General features: G+C 43.0%; 2 protein-coding genes and 1 long non-coding RNA gene across 4 annotated transcripts; 1 reads left to right on the top strand and 2 right to left on the bottom strand.

Moving 5' to 3' along the window:
- Nucleotides 1-3460: 3460 nt before the first annotated feature.
- LOC119125914 (transmembrane protein 235-like) lies at nt 3461-9197 on the bottom strand. Its single transcript, XM_037256891.1, has 4 exons — nt 8752-9197; nt 7430-7507; nt 6801-6938; nt 3461-4885 (listed from the first exon to the last, which is right to left on the bottom strand). Exons 1-4 carry the CDS (start codon nt 8921-8923, stop codon nt 4644-4646), a joined length of 630 nt encoding a protein of 209 aa, XP_037112786.1. The 5' UTR covers nt 8924-9197; the 3' UTR covers nt 3461-4643.
- Nucleotides 7278-10796, top strand: LOC119125949. Its single transcript, XR_005098557.1, has 3 exons — nt 7278-7364; nt 10155-10268; nt 10668-10796. It is a non-coding gene; the product is annotated as an uncharacterized LOC119125949 (long non-coding RNA).
- A 2172-nt stretch (nt 10797-12968) lies between these two features.
- On the bottom strand, nt 12969-19177 carry LOC119125864 (fascin-2-like). Of its 2 annotated transcripts, XM_037256789.1 has the most exons (5): nt 17852-19177; nt 14990-15146; nt 14795-14916; nt 14552-14719; nt 12969-14483 (listed from the first exon to the last, which is right to left on the bottom strand). In XM_037256789.1, the coding sequence occupies exons 1-5, from the start codon at nt 18672-18674 to the stop codon at nt 14278-14280; spliced, it is 1476 nt and encodes a 491-aa protein (XP_037112684.1). In that variant the 5' UTR covers nt 18675-19177; the 3' UTR covers nt 12969-14277. The 2 variants fall into 2 exon arrangements, with proteins under 2 accessions (XP_037112684.1, XP_037112683.1); XM_037256788.1 differs by having other exon boundaries at nt 14552-14916.
- Nucleotides 19178-19617: the final 440 nt, after the last annotated feature.

Genomic DNA, 19617 nt, shown 5'->3' with positions numbered 1-19617 from the left:
GTTTTTTTGTCCAGAGCGCGATTGAATTACGGATATCGGATAGAGCAATCTTTTCTTTTCCCGTGCGCGGTTGAATAATTGTCCGCAAACAACCGAGAAGTTGAGCTCAATGAACGGGGACGGACGCCATTTGTCCTGGCGAGAAACCCAAGCTCCTCCGGTGTGAGGTCATCGTCAGCGAGCGCTAGTGGGATCGCGTGTCGGCAGGGGCCACATTTTTAATCTACACGCGCGTACACCGACACGGCTTTTTTACCAATAACCTTTACTCCAGTTTCTTTACTCAGAAGACAAAAAAAAATGTTTATGACAGGGATTTTCGTTATCATCTGCTTTATCATGGTGTGGGTTTTCCTTTATTTGGTTTCGCAGAATTTCACAGGAACTGTGGCCACCTGCCAGGGCCTCTAATGTGGAATTACAAGCGTTATACATTGGTTTCCTCTTTCTTAATAACGAGACAGTATAACTGGCGGTTGAGCAAAAGGTCCTCTGACAGTCACATGATTGAAGTTAACCATGTGAGCTCATGTGTGATGTGGTGAGCGTCGCTGAGCTCATTTTAGCCTGTGAGTCACTCGGTGAGTGATAGTGACTTAGTCACATTAAGAACGACCACCTCAGCTAGTTACCTCGTCACCGCATTGCCCGGAATTCGACAATTGTCTAAGACTGCGCAGCTACTTTGACGATGATGCTTCAATACAAACGTTAAAAAGTTGAATCGTTCGGAATGGCACTGCTGTTTTTAACCACAGTGCCATCTGCTGGATCTGGCGGGGCAATGCTAGGCCTGCCCCTTTTGTGACGGCCAAAAAGCTGACGGCTCATGTTGTAGCACGTTCAGGAAATTGTGGGGGGGATGTGTTTTCAGGCTTGTAACGATGACCTCATGTTGGCTCTTCCCGTCTTGGCTTTAATTGAGCTTCTCAGGCTTGCCAGTACTAGCATGTCATGCGGGTTTGTGGTGTTGGTGGGTGGGGGAGGGGTGGGGGTATTGTGGATTAATACTGCCCATAGTCAACATACTTCTCTCCAATGTTTGTTGTGACAGCAGGAGTCAGACTCATGGCGCTGCTCGTCATGGGGGAGATTAAAGTAATGTGCACGGAAATATGGCACCATTGTTTGTTGGCTATTCTGGTCTGAGCCGCAAAAGTAAATAATATAATAAATATTTTGTATGTGCTGCAGCCTGCTATACAATTGTCTGATGGTGGCTAGTCATAATTATTTTTGAGGTTCTACTTGGTGCAAAAAGTAAAACAATGCAGTGCTGTTAGATTTTCAAATTGCTTTACTGCAACATTCCCACACTGGAACTGAAGCGGCGTATCTGAACATTACCATTGACCTACATTCCGCAAACACTACCTGCCACATGGACTGACCCCTTTCCAATCAATCGCAGGACATCAGTGTACGTGAATGCAAGACAAAGAAAACAGAAGCCACTGTTCAATCAAGAATAGATGCTCACTGTCAGCTGACATGCTGGATTCCAGGATGAGGTCAAAAGTCTTGGACGGGTCATGTCCATTCTTTGGCTGCCTGTTGACACCTTATAAATAAATCCAAGCAGGCGCAGCGTGATGAGAAGATGATGGGACGCTGACACCTAGTGGATTATGGGACGCCAGTCCAGAGCCAGATAATGATTGTCCTAGCGTAGCCAACAGGATGACTAATTACCGAAGCCTGCAGGCTTTGGTAATGACTTTGCCTGTGCAATCTCCCTTCCGTCAAAAAGAAACCAGATGATTAATCTTTACCGCCGCGTTTAACTGTTAATTTCGTTTGTTTATGGGCCACGCGCGTTCCTCCGGTCCCGAGTAAAACTTGATCAGCTGTGGCGGTTAAAATACGGTTGTCGTTCCCAGAGTGACTCCGCTTCAATTTTCACGAGAAATATTGTCACGGAAGCCGCTGTGCTCTTTTACGTGGAGAGTTTTAGGTGCCATTTGAATTCATGATGGTGTGCTCAGTTGTCTCCAGACAACTCTTTCAGCAGCATCCACGGTCAAAGCGGCAAATGCGCAATTTGTTTTTAGATTTACCGTGACTTACCTCTTAGTACGACGTTCATATGTTGTTGCCTAACAACCGATCCTAACCACTTCATGTCATTGAGTTTGAAGTGTCATTATGCTGAGTACAGCCTCGCACCCAGGAGCAGACAATGCTTGAGGTGTGAAAATTGCTGAATTAAAACTTGAATAAAATACCAACTCAAGTTCATGTTAACAAAAGGGATAATTGGGGTTTACGCAATCTTCCCTTGCCAAATTTTGAACTCGTACACATCTCGATTTGGTCTCTCTGTTTACCTTGATGTTTTCACTCTTGAAGCAGTAAGCACGAGTCAGAAAGAAAAATAAAGACCAGTTATTCCACTCAAGTTAAAAAAAAATATGCGAAAACAATGTTAAGCTTGGCGTTCATCAGATCGCACTTGCGAACCTGAAATGAATGCAGATGAAGTCGCTAACAAGCTCAACTCTTCAAGCGAAAGGTGCAAATGCCACCGTTGTGCATTGAGCTCCGTCACCTCCATACTGAACCGACCTCCCAGCATGGGAGCTGTCTGTAATCAAATAACGGACCATGATGTGTGATTGCTACTAATGACCAGATCTGGACGTTGCTTCCCTGCACTATTTGCTCGCATCATGGCTTGGTAATTGGGCTTAGCTTGTGACTTTAAGCTGCAAAGTGGAGATAAAGTAGAGCCGTGCTTCAAGGAGAGCGCAAGTTCATTGTTTTCCGAGAAATAGACGCCCGGGAGGCGGGTGAAGGAGCTCGCCAGTGGAGACAAAGATGGAGGAGGGTCGCGCAGTGTTCTTTTTACTTCCTCCATCATTGTGCAGCTGCACATTGTGCCACTTTTATCAAGGTGGGCACAGGAAGTCCATTCAGAGAGAATTGCGTGCCCCCACACAACCTATAAATGGAATAATGAGCACAGTGCTTGTGTAATTTTATATTAATCATATCCAGCCTTCAGCCTCTGTCATTATAGCTGATGAGTAGCACTGATTTAAGTCACTGGTCCTTCCTCATTGAAGAGCATATTTCATCACTATCAACCATCTAGCAATAAATTGTCACGATCATTAATTGGAAATTGCTGTTGATGTTCCACAGGGGTCAATGCTTGGCCCATCATCATTGGCTCAGACAATATTTTCTGAAGATAACAGCTATTCGCTCACAAATTCCTATTTTGTGCTTTGTGTAACGCTATCAAAGTTTTTGAAATTAAATCTGTAAATTATTTTTACACTTGAACACTAACATGGCATTCATTATCGTTCAGCGTTAGTTTGTATATTGAAAAAAATAAAAGCTCATTAAATAGTATCCCACAAGTGTCTGTGCTCAGACCATTAATGAAAATAAAAACAAGAAAAATATTTTCATTTGATGTAATATTTATCATCGACTGCACACACATCAATGCCCTCTTCACATGTAATTTTTTAATACATTACACTTTGACATTAAACACCAAGAAAAATGAGTTACATATACACAACATTGTTTTCTTCTTCCACCATAAAACTCCAAATTGATATCTTGATTATACATTTATGGCTAAGTAGCCTTCCCTGATGTCGCTTAGTGATGCAACTTGACAGAATATTAAAAACAAATTCGCACCACCCAAAAAAATTAACCAATGCAAAAAATAAGTTAAAGCTACAACATTATACATACGCTGAAACAAAAGTTACTGTACGCCAGAAAGCCACCAAGAAACGTGATGTTTGCAGTGACCTCTTTGAGAACTGAGGCATTTTTGGGGGGGCAAAACAGCATTCAACTCTGAATGAGGAATCAGTCGTGGGATTCCACAGGGATCTGTCCTCAGACCACCATTATTGCCTATCATTTGTATGTTACAGCAATAACTGTACCCAATATTCCAGTTTAAATCCTTAGTTTATTGTTCGACTTGGCTCATGCTTGCTTACTAAGATTGACGCGGTTATTTCCCATGATGCACTAGCCTCCCCCCCCCCCCTCCACCTGTTTACATTGAGAAACCAATAATACATTATATAAAATCATAACATGTCTTGTCTGCTGTGACATTGAAGCCCAACATTGCTTCGGTAGATCTCAATCGATTACAGTTGTTGTTTGTTCATAATTACAAATTGTGAAATGATCAATACAACAAAACTGAAACGAATGCACAATCCCATTTTTCTACAATAAGAAATAAAAATCCACATACAATGACAAAATTGAACCTAATAGACAGTATTCACATAGAACAAGGTAGGCTTTTGTCGCAATTTATTTTTTTCCCCAGGAACTGACCTTTCACTAAGACCCATTCCCTCTTGGTAACTGTTGCTAGCATCAAGCTTAAAGAACTGACACATGCATTCCCCAGAGGAGCATTATCAAACTTTTTGGAGGAAATTACATTTTAGGGTAAAGCAGCAGACAAAAGGATGCGCAGTGGTTTTTTTATCAGGAGCTTGCGTTTGTCTGGCTTACATACTTTGGCATTCTGGAAACTGCATTAAAAATAATGGTTAAAATAGGCTAGTGGTTGAGTTGTGTGCTCAACAGTGATTGGCCCAGTCTGCATTTTTAGGGGAGTGTGACCATACCCTGCAGACATTTGACATTCACAAAGTGACGGCGACGCCACAATCATAGCGTCCTTTCATTCGGGTGATTTTGGCGGCCAGCAGGAGGAGAAGGCCGGCGGCCAGCTCCAAGGTGAAGGAGACCCACGCCATGGCGAAAGACCAGCCGAACGACACCCTCACATAAGCTAGCTCCTCCTGAGCCACAATTCGCCGGAACTCCTCCATGGCCTTGTTGGAGTATTCGATGTAGAGGCTTACGCCAGTCAGGGTAAAAAGACCTGGACAGATGAAAACAACAGATGGGATTCAACTACCGTATTTTCCGCACTATAAGGCGCACCGGATTATAGGGCGCACCTTCAATGAATGGCCCATTTTAAAACTTTGTCCATATATAAGATATATACATTTGGCCCGCGGGCCGGACTTTGGACACGCCTGCTGTAGTGGCTCAATATTGGTCCATATATAAGGCGCACCTGATTATAAGGCGCACTGTTGGCTTTTGAGAAAATTGGAGGTTTTTAGGTGCGGAAAATGCGGTAAGTATTTAAATATATATTTTTCTAGTTATTTTTGATGTTGTGTGTTTTCACCTAAAACATTGGTTCCCCACCAAAAAAACAACAACAGATAAAAATGCTACTGTAGAGCAACTAGCCGTATAAAAAAAATCCAAAACAAATCAAGCCATCTGTCCTCAATGACTGGCTAATGAAAAACAAAAACTGGCACGCTCATTATTTGAGCGATTAGCGTTTCCATTAAGCCCGTCATTTATCAGCATCATATTGTTTTTGACCGCTCAATTGTCTTGTATGACAATCAAGGTCGGCTGAAAGCAGAGTCGGGACCGTTCAATTCGCCACAAGTTGGTGGACTTGCATGAAAATCATTTTTTTGACACAAAGCATGTGTTTCTTGATGAAATCATAAAGCAAAGCCATAATCATGACCTATCTGAATGAGTTAGAAAACGAAATTTGATTCCGGGCTCATTTCAATGCTGCGGCTTCCACTGATGAATCTTTTCATTTTTTACATTTCCCTTCCGAAATACCTTAACGCAACGTCCTCATCTCGAAGTGGCTACTGAATTCTCACCGAATGATGGCTGCCTTGATTTGCAAAACAAAAAAGGGCTTGGTTATAAATGCGGCATTAAGAACAAGCAGTGCGAGGTGTCACAATAGCGCTTTTAAACAGCTTTGGACCCCCAAAAAAGGTTTCGCAACAGCAAACACAACGGAAATAAGCTTTTGAGTGTCTTTGCCGAAAGAATATAAGTCATAGCCATGACGAGGTCTTAAAAGGCTTGCAGTGTTTTTCTTTCACACCATTAGAATTGTGCATGAAATGAACTTGGCCCAGAAGATTGAAACATGAAGAGCCGTTTTTTGTCTGAGACATATTTGCAGTGATGTGCAGTCGTTGCCGCTCTCCTTGGCAAACAGTCATTTCTCTTGACTTACTTTATGGACAGTGCCTATAAAATAGTGCATTGGCGCTGCATGAAGCCTTGCCACAAAAAGATTGCTGAGGGAAACTCATTAGTATTAGATGAGCGTTTAGCAGCATGGCAGTTCTCGTTACGGTGTTTTGTTGTCCGAAAACCTACAAATCCGATTTTGCTTTTCTTCTAGTCGAGGAAATAGAGGCCCCCGGTGAGGACAATTCGTTCGTAAAAGACATCTACAGAGCTTTCTTGAAATACGAGCAGGGCCGGGCAATCAATCTATTATTTATTTATTTAATTATTTATTAATTTATTTACAATTTTATTTGATTAACTCAAGTTTGTCAGGATGATTTAAAAAAAAGAATAAATATATGTAGGTGTGTATAATGTCAACCAAAATTATATATTCAAAGTCAACTACGATAATTCAATTCCGTGAAATCAGTTGCTGGGTTTAGCGTTTGCAAAGCGTAAATGCGGACGGTTGTAAAAGTGAATTAGTGACTAATGCCTCGGTCAACTGGAATAATTGCCACCTGTTCACTTTCACAATGGAATGTACAGACTGCGTATTGACAAAGGCTGGAATGAGACTCTGACAGCTGCCTCGAGGAGGAAAATAAAAAGTCGTGGAGAGCTGAAAATGGATTCTCAAGGTTCATCTTGAGTGGAAACAAAGCATTGAGCCCACACGCGTTACAGAAGAAAAGAAAACCAATGGCATTTGGACCTACTGCAGATGAGAAAGTAGAATGCGGTTACGGTCAACAGCTTCGGGCTGTAGGCCAAGGAACTGACGAGCCCGCAAATCCAACCAAACACCAGCAACACTAATCCGAATGGCAATATGATGACCACCGCCTTGTGCAGAGCTGAAAGAAACACACACACACACACACGAAAATCTCATTAATCACAAGACTATGGGATTCCTATTTGTACTTGTCATCCAATCGACACCCCACGGCTGTTTTTTTGTTGTTGCTCTAATAATAGACAATTGGTGAGAAAATGAAAGGGATTTTAATCGTCCGATTTCCCATTCCGGCATATAATTACCCGAGATGAAAATGTGTTACAAAGAGGCCTGTTTTGAATTGCATTTGTTGCATTTAGTTTTTTTTTCAGTATGTTTGTGCTGGTTTCCACAAATGAGTTGTGCCCATTATCGACTGCAAAGGGTGAGGATCCGAAAAAAGAAAACTAATTTTCACTCTCCTGTCATTACAGTTGGCTCGCACTGATGTGTTGACAGTGACCAGCCACAACCAGCAGGTGGCGTTGAGTGTCACAGAATGGTAAGTCAAGATGGATGGACCAGTGACAATTTTTTTTTAAACGCATAAAATATACAAACGCTCACCGAGAAGGTGCCTCTCCACTTCAGACAGGGCCGACATGTTTGCCGTAAAGGAAGAGATGACGGAACTCTTGTCTGATCCTGAAAATGTCAAGAGAAAATGTTCAACGGGAGATTAGCCTCATCGAGGCAAACCTGCTATTTGAAAGCCACGCACAGAGAATGATGTTACTTTAATGGCTGTAATTTTGAAGAACTCGTATAGGAAAGGATAAAAACCTCATTTTGCTACATGAATGACTCATACATTCAGACACCCGTTTTGCCGTGTTAGAGAACATAAGTGCCGTGTGAAAAGCCTTTATGGCAATGGTGCATTTAAATGTTTTTGTGGTCTTGTCAATTTTTGTTAATTGTGAACTTTTAATAGCTTGCTGACAAATTGTTGGGTTTCTGGAGTGTCAACCCACACACTGAGTGTGACACAACCATTGTTGTTTTTTTTGCGCTTCATACTCCGGGCTCTCCATCAACACTTGCCTTGTTGCAACTCCCTAGATCTGTTGTCATGGTAATGAGAGCTATACTCGGTAGCTGCCACACAGTCGTTGGTGTAAAGTATGTTGATCCAACTCAAATTATTAAATTATGAAGAAAAAAAAAAATGCACAGGTTAAAGCCTCGGCTGGGGGGGTCAAGTGGCTTTCTCCCACATCAGCAAAAGCTGAACTCCTTATTTCTCCTGATGCTGTATGATCAGTACGTGAATGGCTGTGCATTACCATGACAATGCGTTTGATTCTTCAAGTTGCTTGGAGTACACGGAAGGATGAGCAGTGACGTTCAAATTGAAGCCCATTTTAAATTAAGCCTGCATTCAAACGTCGTCATGACAATTGACGCCGAACTGTGACACATGTTGGAATTTTTGCAGCCCAATTCATTTTGCAGCTGCGTTGGCAATTTCTATACAAGGAGGACCTGATGAGATGAGGTGTTTCAAGTGTTACTTTAGTCTGAAAAACAGTATTTGAAAAGCCACTTTTGCACACTGAAGACCCCGATTGTACCAAGATAAGACAGGGGGCTGGGGGGTAGGCGTTTTGCAATGAGCTTTTTATAGATGGATGCCGTTGCTGACTTCAACCCTATTCATCTAAGTCTGTCCAGCTTTACCTCCCAGGGCCTCCATTTGTCACCCACCCATCCGTGTGCTGATCACAATTCAACTACCGTTCAGCTACCTTTGTTCCAATCAAAACCAAATCAAGGACGTGCGTCTAATCAATTCCAGTGCAACAACGGATATAAAAATAAAATTTAAAAAAATCTGAAAAACTTGTAACAATGTGCTTTTCAGTGCAGCAATCATTAAGTGCACGTACCTTCATTAATTCTCCACAGTCCAGAGTAGGAACTCAGGTCCTCGGAGTCGGTGTAGTTAGGTTTATTCACATCGATGATGTACCAATAATCAGTTCCGATTGACACGGCGAGGCAGCAAAAACTGAGCAAACCCGAAAAGCCAGCAGAGAGAACTACCAAGCCGTACCTCATCGTGAAGGTGAGTTATTCAAATACCCAGTGCATTTTTCCGCTAGAAAAATTAATAAAACGGATCTCACAACGATCGTCCAAGACGCGCAAAAGCTTCGCTTCTTAATTCACTCTGAGTTTGTCTCTACCGCTCCCAGTGCAACTGGGAACATTCGATAGAAAAATAACACTTTGTGCTCACTTTTTCTGCTAAAATAACAGCCGGAGATGCTTCTGTTTTGAGGGAGGTCACTGACAGGTGATTCCCACTCAACAGGGCGAACAAGCGACTGGGTAGCGACGTCAAGTGCGACGAAAGCAAATCATTGCTTCCGGATTTAGATTTCAAAATAAAGGTAAACGCTATGGTTTGACTTATGCACTGCGTATTTATGTAACTCGTTTCCGGTCTCCGTGCAGGATATCGCAATAGCTCTAATTAAATCGTTGTTGAAAACGGAGTGACATTCTTCAAAGAAACCAAGTCTAGTCACTGTTTTCGATGTGAAAATGTCGACTTTATCGTCCAATTCAGAAGAGAAGAAGAATTCAACACAGCATCCATCCGTAAAACAAGTAACAATTATCTAACTAACACTTTGGCGGGAGAAAATGGTAGCCCTCTGCTGAAGGTAGGTATTGACTTTGGTCCCCCATGGAAAAAATAGTAAGAGGTCGATTGTTGGGAGAGGGAAGAGATGCCACTAGCTTCTCAGGTAAATAATCAACGCAGTGGGGTAGTTGAACAAATAAATTGGGGTGTAACTTAAAGGCACTTTTAAAAGCGGTATTTCATAACAAAAACAATGGCTTATTGATGTGAGGAGGATGTTGTAGAAGCTCTTGTTTTCCCTTCCAAAAGGAAGATGGCCTCCTAATGAGCAGCGCTTTTGGAGACAACTAGAGCCTGATAATGTGCGTGCTTTGAACACCTAATTCCCTTCCACTTACACAAATAAGCGTGTCCACTCCTTGGTGAGGGAAGAGAAGAGACATTTCCAAACAACTGGGTCTCCACTTCAGGATATTTCAACCCCGTTCTCGTGTAATGAATTTCTGTGATGATCTCTTGTGGGGGAAAATGAACATCTCTGCTATGGATCTTACAAAGCTGCTCTCTCGAAAGAGTGGTGTTTAAGAAAAAAAAGGCAAGACAGACTTTTTTTTCAGTGGTAGAAAATGTTAAGATGGAGAACAAACAAAACCACACACAAAGGAGCACACTGAGTCTTGATTGCTGTCTTCTTGTCAGGCAGGATGTTGACGTTTGGAAGATTGTGGCAGTCACTCAAACGTGGAATCGTAAACATGAGAAATGCTGCATTGTGGAGGAAAAAACGGCAACGCTGCAATTGAGCGCTCTGCGGTAAGCACGGACAATGGAATGACGTGAGGTTCTCTCTGGATTTAACTTGATTACTTGACATATAATTGGTCTTCGCAAATAAACCATCTTCATCTTATCAGGTTGGGTCTGGAGGACACCAACATCATCATCAGCAGCCTCTTGTTTAATTTGCAAGTCATGCATGATTTATCCTCCATTTTTGGAGTCAGCCCTTGACTGAGCTGTCTATTCTTCTGGAAAATCACACGCTTGGTTTTACCATCTTAGCAAGATAACAAAAGAAATGTTTGTGGCAATATATTTTTTAAAGTAGAGTTAACCTGATTTGAAGATAACCTACTCATTTTCTGGTGACCACAATGACCACTCTCTAATGAAAAATATTTGTGACTAATAATATATTTGTGTTCTGTTTAGGATGTCAAGGTTGGAGCTTTACTATACAAAGTTGCCTGGCATAGCTCTTTGTGGGCTTGATTGAACAGGAGAGCAAACTTTTCAATATGATCCTCAAAGGCTCTCAGTCAAAATGGCTGGCTGTGCAACTTCAGGTAAGACCTTTTTCCATTATGTATTTTTTGCATTATGCATTTGATCAAACATGGAATCAAGTGACGTATAAGAAAGTAGTAATAGATATTTTACTTTTACGGGGTTGATTAAAATTGTTCATATGTTTTTTGTAATTTTGTCAAAGAAAATTACATTTACAAATCACAAATGGCTCTTCAGTCAATATACTTTAAATATGTATTTGTCAATAAGTGTGAAAATGTTATTTTACCTGTGGGGTCAAATTGTACAGGTAAGTGGCAATTTAGTACTTGTTTGACAACTGTGCTATGTTTTTGTGGTGCAATTAAAAAACACTGTTTGTAGACACTCAAAACACAATACAGAGAGAATAATTGAGTAGCTAAAATGTAACGAGAACGGCAGAGATCAAAACTCCAAACCTCTCAACTCTTATTTAATTTTTTTTATTTCTGCTCAATTTCAGAGCTTGGGCTTTGAGGTTCAGCTGCCTTTCATTTTTCATAAAGGTGCATATGTGGTGTGGAGGCGAGTCATTCGGCGTCTCCACAATACGCGGTTGCATTTGACGTCATGACAACGCCGGAATGGGCAGCGAATATCGGACAAATGACGTTTTGGACGGCAATGATCTTATTCGACTTCGAGTTTAACTCTCCAACGCGAACACCGAGTCACATGAAAATAGTCCCGACTTTCTGTTCATTTTCTACGCTTTGCTGCATTGGCCATGCCAATCAGGAATTACAGACTTTGCGCCGTCTGTGCCGGCACTCCAGCCCGGTTAATGAACTCGATCCTTTCGACCAGCTGTCTCGGGGGTGGTGTCAATGGCCTTAACGGTGTGTGGCTCCAGATTGGAAAAGGGAATTGGCGCACTTCACCCCAACGCCGATCGTGCACTGCCATTTTCTGCACCTTCTATAAACATGAGCAGGTGTGGGCTTTTATCCCCATTTTCAATGATTTTCTGGACAGTTTGAATATGTGTCATGGATTTCGGGGTAAACCGGGATATGGAGGATTTCATTTTGATTCGCTATTGTTTCAACAGGTGGTAATATATTTCTGCTGGAATTAAAGTTGACTTGTGCTACTTAAGAATATAGTGTGGAAGCTATTTTCCATTCGTGCTTGTGCAGTTCACGCAGTGTTGAAAGCCTTGCTTCCCATAACCCCCTGTCCACCCACAACTACCTGTCAAGAAGTCTCTATATGACCCTGCTGGTAAAACGATTCTTATTTCTGTGCGGGTAATTTGAAGAATTAACTGCTGTGATGATAGTGAGCGTTTTATTTTTAGAGTTGTTGGTTCACGATACCGTGAAAATCGAAGACCTCTAAGCTGGTGATATCTAGAAACCCAGATCCAAATCTCTGAAGCCCGTGTTAGTCAACATCGAATAATTATTACGTAGCTTAGTGATATTATTGCAAATTTATTTTTGAATTGTCTTACCGTTTCCTCACATCTACTTGTGATATTGTTCACTCGTCACATAGAAATGTTGACTGCGTACTGCAAAGTTTTTACGAGTTGGACGCGATAAAGAAAGTTTTCCGCCCAAATAATTAACCTCCGTGGAATATGTTATATTGACTAGATCGCGGTGACCTTCGAGGGCTCTATTGTGCGATACAGTTTGAATGCGGGACAATATTACGGGGCGCTGCAGTTATTTCAAGGACGTTTAAATTCCTCACGTGTGTCCACTTGGACACGTCGACCATGTGCTCTGCCAACGTTTCACGGCCGAGTTTGTCGAAAAGATATCAGTGCTGCCGTGAATGTTTACCTTGAGTCAACCATTCTTTTCATATTTGCCGGTTGGAGAACTTCGCTTAGCATGAGGCGTTCTCTCTGAAGCGCAACTTTGTTGTCCTTGTTTCGTATGTATGCTGTTAGGATAGTGGTTTGCACTTGAGGTCGAGGTGAGGTGGAGTTGTGTGCTGGCGCCAGTTGTCGGGGCTGTGGGCCAGCGAGCGTGCTAGGATTCTAAAAGATGCTGGCATCAAGCTGCGGCGTTTGTCTCAGCCCTCGGAACCTGACTGTGTGTGTAAATTGAATCAATGACAAGAGGCACACGCTGCCCTCTAGTGGAGGCAATGAAAACGTTGCATGTACACAGTTGAGGCTTGTGCCATAGCAGAATTTCCTGACAAAGCAAATCTCATGTTGGTTCATTAGACACATTTAGATTTTATTTCTGCAGTGTTTTCAGAAAATCTTTGATGGACAGTGTGCAAGTGGAGAGCAAGGCCAATGCGTATTGGCCGTGATTGAATCTTAGCAAGTGTCACTTTTTAACAACAGTGCCAACTGCAGGCGCAAGATGAAACCGTGTTAACTTAATGGCTCGTGTCACGCTGCCATCATACCGCCGTCTACTTACTTAAATATATTTTGCAATTTTTGAGCTTACTACCAAGCCTTGCTCTGCTTTTGTTTGTGATGAAATGAATTGTTTTGGGGATCATTAATCTGGATGACCAGTTTTAGGATTCTGCTAGCGGTGCTTAACTGACACGGTGGGCGTTAGCAAACACTGCATCGATCGATTTGTGGTCTTGCAAATTCTTGCTGCAATCTCTATTAGCATTCACTGAGGTAGCCGTAGCCTAGCCAATGAGCTCATGTACTGTTGAGTGCAATGCAGAAACTTTTCCCACTTGACACTGATGGGCGCATTTCATTATCTTCCCCATTTACAACACACTTGTTCCACCAGGCATGTTTTTTTCAAAGTTTGCTTTACTGTACATTGCTTAGCATGAGAGAACTATACAGTTCATTTGTGCGAGTCCACTTTGTGTCATACTGTGTTTTATGGAAGCTGTAAATGGTCCATTAAAATGAATGAAAACTCCGTCTTTAAAGACAATGGGGCATTACCGATTGCTCGGTGTGACGTTTAGCCTCGCCTATGGAGCATAAGAATTAAAAGCATCGGACAAAACAAAGGGCTTGATGCAGATGTTAGCTAAACTAAGTGTGCCTGTTTCAATATTTCAACAGATCTGGATTTTTTTTTCCTAACAGAGTTTTAGTGGTGGTTGTTGAGAAAAATAATTTTGAATGGATGGTATTTCAGGAATATATTTTTCGATTTACCAAGACGGATCGTTGCATATTGTGGTTCAACAATCGGCTTTGCAAAATAACACTTGAAAGGCAGCGCTCGTAATGATAATGTTTTGGTTGCGGGTGTCTGCTTGGACGTGATGTACCTTTGCTGACCTACATATTTTAACTGGTTGTGTTTTTTTCATCATGTTGGCAATGATGTGGTCATTTGAAAAAAAAACTAAGCAAAACCACACGTCTCCCTAAATGTCTTGATTGGAAAATGCAATTGGGCGTCTTCTGGCTGCTGGTATAAAAAGATGGCATGAAAATGTTAGCCAGCCAATCCACTTTGTGTGAGCTGACAGCAGCAGCTTCTTCATCTCATTATGGTCTTGCACTGTGTTAGGACACTGACTTGATGAGGTTTTAGTACTCCCAAAGAGACGATGCATCAACTGAAGTGCGATCGCCCATCAGCGTGCCTCCTTGGTCTCCCCGAAGGTACTTCCCGTTGGAACCTTTGATAGCCACTCGCCCGTGTTCCAGGAACTCCAAGAAAAAATCTTCAGCCTTATCTCCGTCCGAGCACACGAGGCCACAACTGGAGACGTACCAGAACTTTCCAGTCACACCTGCCGAAACACGGGTTAAATAAGCGCGGTTGTGGATGTATTGATCGGGAAAAGTTCTGAAAACTGACATTGCACGTTGTAGGCTCCGTCGTTGAATATCAGTGAGAAAATGTCGTAGACCGATCGATTGGCGTTGAGAGTGTTGGAGTTCTTGTGGTGACACACAAAGCCGTTCTGTCCGCGAAGGATCAGCATGGGTCGGTTGATGAGCTTCATCAGAAACAATTCATCCTCTCCTTTAAAAACAAGACATAGTGTACTGTTACAGCAATCAAGTTTAAGCCCCGCCCCCCGCCTCCCAGAGCACTTACCTACTGCATCGCTCACTGCTGAGAGCTGCCCGTTTTTCTTTGTGCACACGTATTTGCCGTTACTGGCCTTGAGAGCCACTCGCTGGCCTCGCCACTCGATATCGAACATTGTATTGATCTCTCTGGGAGGGGTACATACAGCTCAAGATCAACTATTTTCTATAGCTCTATAAACATCTTTTACCAGCCACTTACACTTCGGATGCGGTGGACTGGATCTCTCCGTGAGTCACAAGAGTCCAGTAGGATCCCCCGTTTGTCCTGAATGTGGCCTTTTTGCCCCTCTTGTCAATTTCCATCTGGAAAGTCTCCATGTCTGTTTCTGCGTCCTGATTGGCTGAAATGCTCACACCTGGAAGCAAGAAGAGAAGATGGCTCCTTGAGTTTCTACTTCACACCGGTATTTTTGTTGCTTGTTCGTCAAGGACGTCATTTCATCGCATCTCACTCATTCAACAGGGTATGACTGTTAACCTTTGCGTCATTGATTTATTTGATTTTTTTGCAAGTCTTGGGGGAAGTCTTGTGGCCTGCAGATGGCGTTAAGACAAGCATGCCACGTACTTTGAGGCTTTTTTTCCATCTTTTAATTGGGAACCTTGTCCAATGGGTCATTTGATACGTGATTTTAAAAAAAAAAAAAGTTTTTTTTAATGATAGTTACTGCAAATAAGGTCTTTGCATACAATTTCCTGTCAGTCAGCCGGTGCCCTGGGGGGCGCCTCGCTTGCAGCCAATCCAATGTTTTCTGCTTAAGCCCTCACGAATTAGCTCCGTCTGGTTGCTTGTGTCAGGTGGTGGCGAATACACTCACAGACGCGTATAACTCAACAGTGTCTGCTGCGGGTCAAATTAGATGCCACGGAAATATCCTTCCAACCTCTTTCTTAAGCCTGTTACAACCCTAATCCTCCACAATCACCCCCCCCCCCCTCCCTTCCTGCTCATTCGCTTGCTGTAATTCCCTGAGTGGTGAAATGCAAATCTTCACCGCGGGGCCCACTAAGCAGCTTTCAGAAAACGTGAAACTGCTACCAGGACCAACAGTAGAGTTTCAAATGTTGGTCTGATAAAATAAATGGAGGGTTGTAGAAACATGAAGCTAAATCTACTCCAGTTAAGATGCTCTTCACTGATGGTGTCAGATGTTGTAATTGAATCGAGGGAGCGCAGCCTGCGTATTACTTGCATGAGTAATTTTTACAGGAGAAGCGAACGGATCACATCTCGCAGGCTGACGTGAGCGTCATTTCACAAGGCTCAGCTGTAATTATTTGTCATAGCCACACCGGCGTGTTTGAGAACCAAGATGGAGAACGGAGAACTTCCCCTCAGTGGGGAGGGACGGACAGTAAAGACTGAGCGGCGTCAAGGTTTAGCTTATTGACCCGTAGAGGACGATTTCGTCACGGCATAATTTCCTCCAGGCTGAGATGACAAAGACCATTACTATAATTACCTCCACCGTTTGGCTGACGACCATCCGGGGGCACGCACACAAGATAAACTCGGCTTTCTGCTATTCGTTATGGCTTCTTAATGTGACCGTCTTTTCTTTTTTTTTTTGAGGACTGTAATTCAGGGTCATATTAGGCCTGGCGACCGGTCCAGAATTCGCCACAGAGAAAAATAGTGTTTGTGTTGATTTTGTGGTCCAATTTAAAGGGGAAGTCGAGTCATTTTTTCTTTTTTCTTTCAATAATATGTCCAATGTGCCCTTTGAGTCTAAACATGGCATTTTGCCTTGTTCTGCCACTTGCTGTCGACTGAAAATGACATCACGGTGACTTAAGGGCTCAGCTTGAGAAGGGCGAGTGAAAAGCCAGAAAACTCATGAGCCCTGACTATTTTTTACTATCAACGTAATCAAATTCTCATTGTTCTAAATGAAAACCGAGCGTGATTGTGGATATGGCGAGACCGCCAACCTTAATTACATTGCGTTAACCGCGAGCTGTAAAGAAAAGTGTCAAGTAGTAAGAAGGAAGAAATCAAAAATTACAACTAAGTGGTCTGTGAAATCAATTGTAAGAAAATAGCCCGAATGTCCGGCACTAATGTTTTCATGACCATTTGCATTCATAAATCCACCTTTTAGTCTGGCTTTCGTTCACATGATTTATGTTTTAATTAATTTTTATGTACTGCGTGCAAGCAGTTACAGTCATGTAAATAGAATCCTCGTGCTTACTCGAGCAACCTTGGAACATTTACAGAGAAACACGATGCAAGCTTAATGCTAATGTATGCAAATTGTTTTGTGAGGCTTAACTTTGTCCTGTGGGAGATTTTGGACAAATGTATTAGAAAGTTCTACAATTGTAAAGCAACACAGTTAACTAATGAACATCTATTTTGTTTATTTATCGGTGAATGCTGCTTTGTTTCTCGTTGGTATGGTTGTTGTGGATTTTTTTTTTTTTGCAGCTTGCATCTCCAATCTCCAATACAAGGACTTGCTAAAAGCCACAGTGGGCTTTTTGTTTTGGGATTGTGCCTAAAGTTGTAGCCCTTGGAACTCGGATTACAACAGGATCAGATTTTTTTTTTTTTAATAATGGGATCATTGTGTCAGAAATACCAAAGTTTAACTGTTATAATTTAGTGTCGTTGTATTTTTGGTTAAGATGGGGATTATTTCATTATTGATTCTTGAGATTTATTTTGTAATATCAAAATAGTATTCAAGCAAATTTGATGGGATAATAAAATCGTTCAGTCGGCCAGTATATCCACCTTTGAAACGTCCACTGTGAAATAGAAATATAATTTTGTCAGAATCTCGCGGATTTTCTGGGTTTGTGCTACACTTGTTCTACACTGACATTTGAAAACAGGCTGACATTTCAAAACCCAGTTAAGTATGAAAAATAATCTACTCAGTCACCCACAAAACATGAATTTAAGACTGTGTTATTTTTTCTTCTGGTTTACGTGTAGTGTGAGGCTTTGCGAGTAATGGACCGCTTAATTGCCGCTTCCTGCGAGTTTCCTTTTCAGTTGTCGTGTCGTGTTCTCCGCCGCCTGGCGGCAACGATGCGCGCTTTGCCGAGTTACCTTGCTTGACGGAGACAAATCTGTTATTGGCGGCTTGAAAGACGACTTGCGGGTGGCTTTCTTCAAGGTCAAAGAGCTCATCCTTGCCCGGCTTGGAGCATCGGCCGGATCGCAGCGTTCCTGTGGGACCCACCGGGGTCAGATATTTGCCGTCGCAGTCCTTGAAGGCCAGCTTGCCTGATTTCAGCTCCAGCGTGAAACTGGTCGCGTTGGTGTTCTCCTTGACGAGTTTGCCATCATTACTCAGGAAACGCCCGTCGCAGGTTTTCAGGCTGTACTTGCCGTCCTGGTAGACCAAGGTGACCAAGGAGTCCACCCCCCAGGGGATGTTGCTGTCCACCGAGATCTCGCCGTCGGAGGCTGACAGGTGAGCGTAGCGTTTCCGCGCCACGCTCAGCAAACTGGCCTGCGGGTGCAAGGCCAAATGGACCGCCCACAACTCCTGCTCGCCAATCACCTGGGCAAAGCAGGACAGGTAGTCGGCAGAGCCTCCGAAGTAGCGGAGGTAGGACTCAGACTGTAGCGCCCAACGGCCATCAGACCGGGGCACGATCAGAAAGCGGCACTCGGTGTCGGGACTTTCAGCCCCGCACGTAATCTTGCCGTCCTTGTCGGACGCCAGGTAACGTCCCAAGTGACTGCGGAGGAAAACCACCTGGCCGTCCTGCTCGTCCTGCTCCAAGGTCCAGATCTGCTTCTTCTTCATACTGGTGCCAGAAGCGTTCACCTTGAAGCCAAAGGCCTCTGCTGTTAGGTAGCGGTTTTCGTAGTTGATGAGCCCAAACTGGAGCTTCAAGGCTTTGTTGATTCCGTTGGTGGGCATGTTCGCCACACGATTGGATTCCAAGGACGACAGTAAAACAGAAAGAAACCAAGCAAGACGCTCCAAATGAAAAACTCCAAACTGCTTCTCGTCTACCTTTAAGTCATAGATAGCTACTTATCTCCCTCGATGGAATCTTGAGTGCTCCTTCCGTCGCTCGTCACTTTCTCTCTCTCGCCGGAGCACTTGTGCAGACACTTGCTCTCGGTTCCTTAATGACTTGGGATTAAAATCAGCGGGACAAAGCACCTCAATCCAACAAGCTGCTGACGTCACAAATGCTTTCACCAACTGCAAATCTCTCCTCTCCACTCCTCCTCCAACTCAGGACAACACACCCGCTGTACCTTCAAGCACAGCACCTTTCATTTACTCTTTCTTTCCTTTATCTATCAACCTTCTTTATGGTATCGCTCACTTTGCCGCTCCCACAATGCCATAACCTGTCGGATTAACCTTGCTTAGATCTGCCGGTGATCCGCAACCTAATTGGAAAATGCCCAACGAGGAGAGCTGCATTGTGTTGGCTCTCGTCTCACCTTTTTATTCAGCCGCTCCACTATCAACGAGCCATTCGGGCCTCAAGGCTTGAATGAAAAAGTCTTAAACCCCAAGGTGGTAACACAAAGGCGTCTTTATCAGCCACATGCTGTTTCAGCATACGTGAGTGCCAAGTCTTCCGTTTGCGAGCTTAGCTACCAAGAATTTAAATAGCCCATATTTGAATGCACGCACTTCGCTTATTTGCCTCTGCTGCGTTTTTTACTTTTGATTGAACTTGATTTTTACAAATCCTGCATTCACAGCATCACCATAATGTGATGAGTTCATATCCACCCATCAGCCATATTGAATATTATTTCCAGGTCATATGCGCTTCCAGTTTGTCTTTATTACACTTTTGTAAACAGGATTCCACCTGTGCTCACTGGATGGCAGCATT

This window comes from Syngnathus acus, chromosome 8 (assembly GCF_901709675.1).
Source record: "Syngnathus acus chromosome 8, fSynAcu1.2, whole genome shotgun sequence".
NCBI lineage: Eukaryota > Metazoa > Chordata > Actinopteri > Syngnathiformes > Syngnathidae > Syngnathus > Syngnathus acus.
The sequence above is the reverse complement of the archived record's forward strand: the minus strand, read 5'-3'. Positions and strand labels throughout refer to the sequence as shown.

What these genes read in the sequence shown, in the direction of transcription:
- LOC119125914 (XM_037256891.1), bottom strand. Translation starts at nt 8,923, where the DNA reads ATGAGGTACGGCTTGGTAGTTCTCTCTGCTGGCTTTTCGGGTTTGCTC. An exon ending in AGTGGAGAGGCACCTTCTCG is followed by an intron (nt 6,939 to 7,429) that starts GTGAGCGTTTGT and finishes TGTTTCTTTCAG; the next exon opens with CTCTGCACAAGGCGGTGGTC. An exon ending in ATTCTACTTTCTCATCTGCA is followed by an intron (nt 4,886 to 6,800) that starts GTAGGTCCAAAT and finishes TCATCTGTCCAG; the next exon opens with GTCTTTTTACCCTGACTGGC.
- LOC119125864 (XM_037256788.1), bottom strand. Translation starts at nt 18,674, where the DNA reads ATGCCCACCAACGGAATCAACAAAGCCTTGAAGCTCCAGTTTGGGCTC. An exon ending in CAGTCCACCGCATCCGAAGT is followed by an intron (nt 14,917 to 14,989) that starts GTAAGTGGCTGG and finishes TACCCCTCCCAG; the next exon opens with AGAGATCAATACAATGTTCG. An exon ending in CGGAGCCTACAACGTGCAAT is followed by an intron (nt 14,484 to 14,551) that starts GTCAGTTTTCAG and finishes GTGTTTCGGCAG; the next exon opens with GTGTGACTGGAAAGTTCTGG.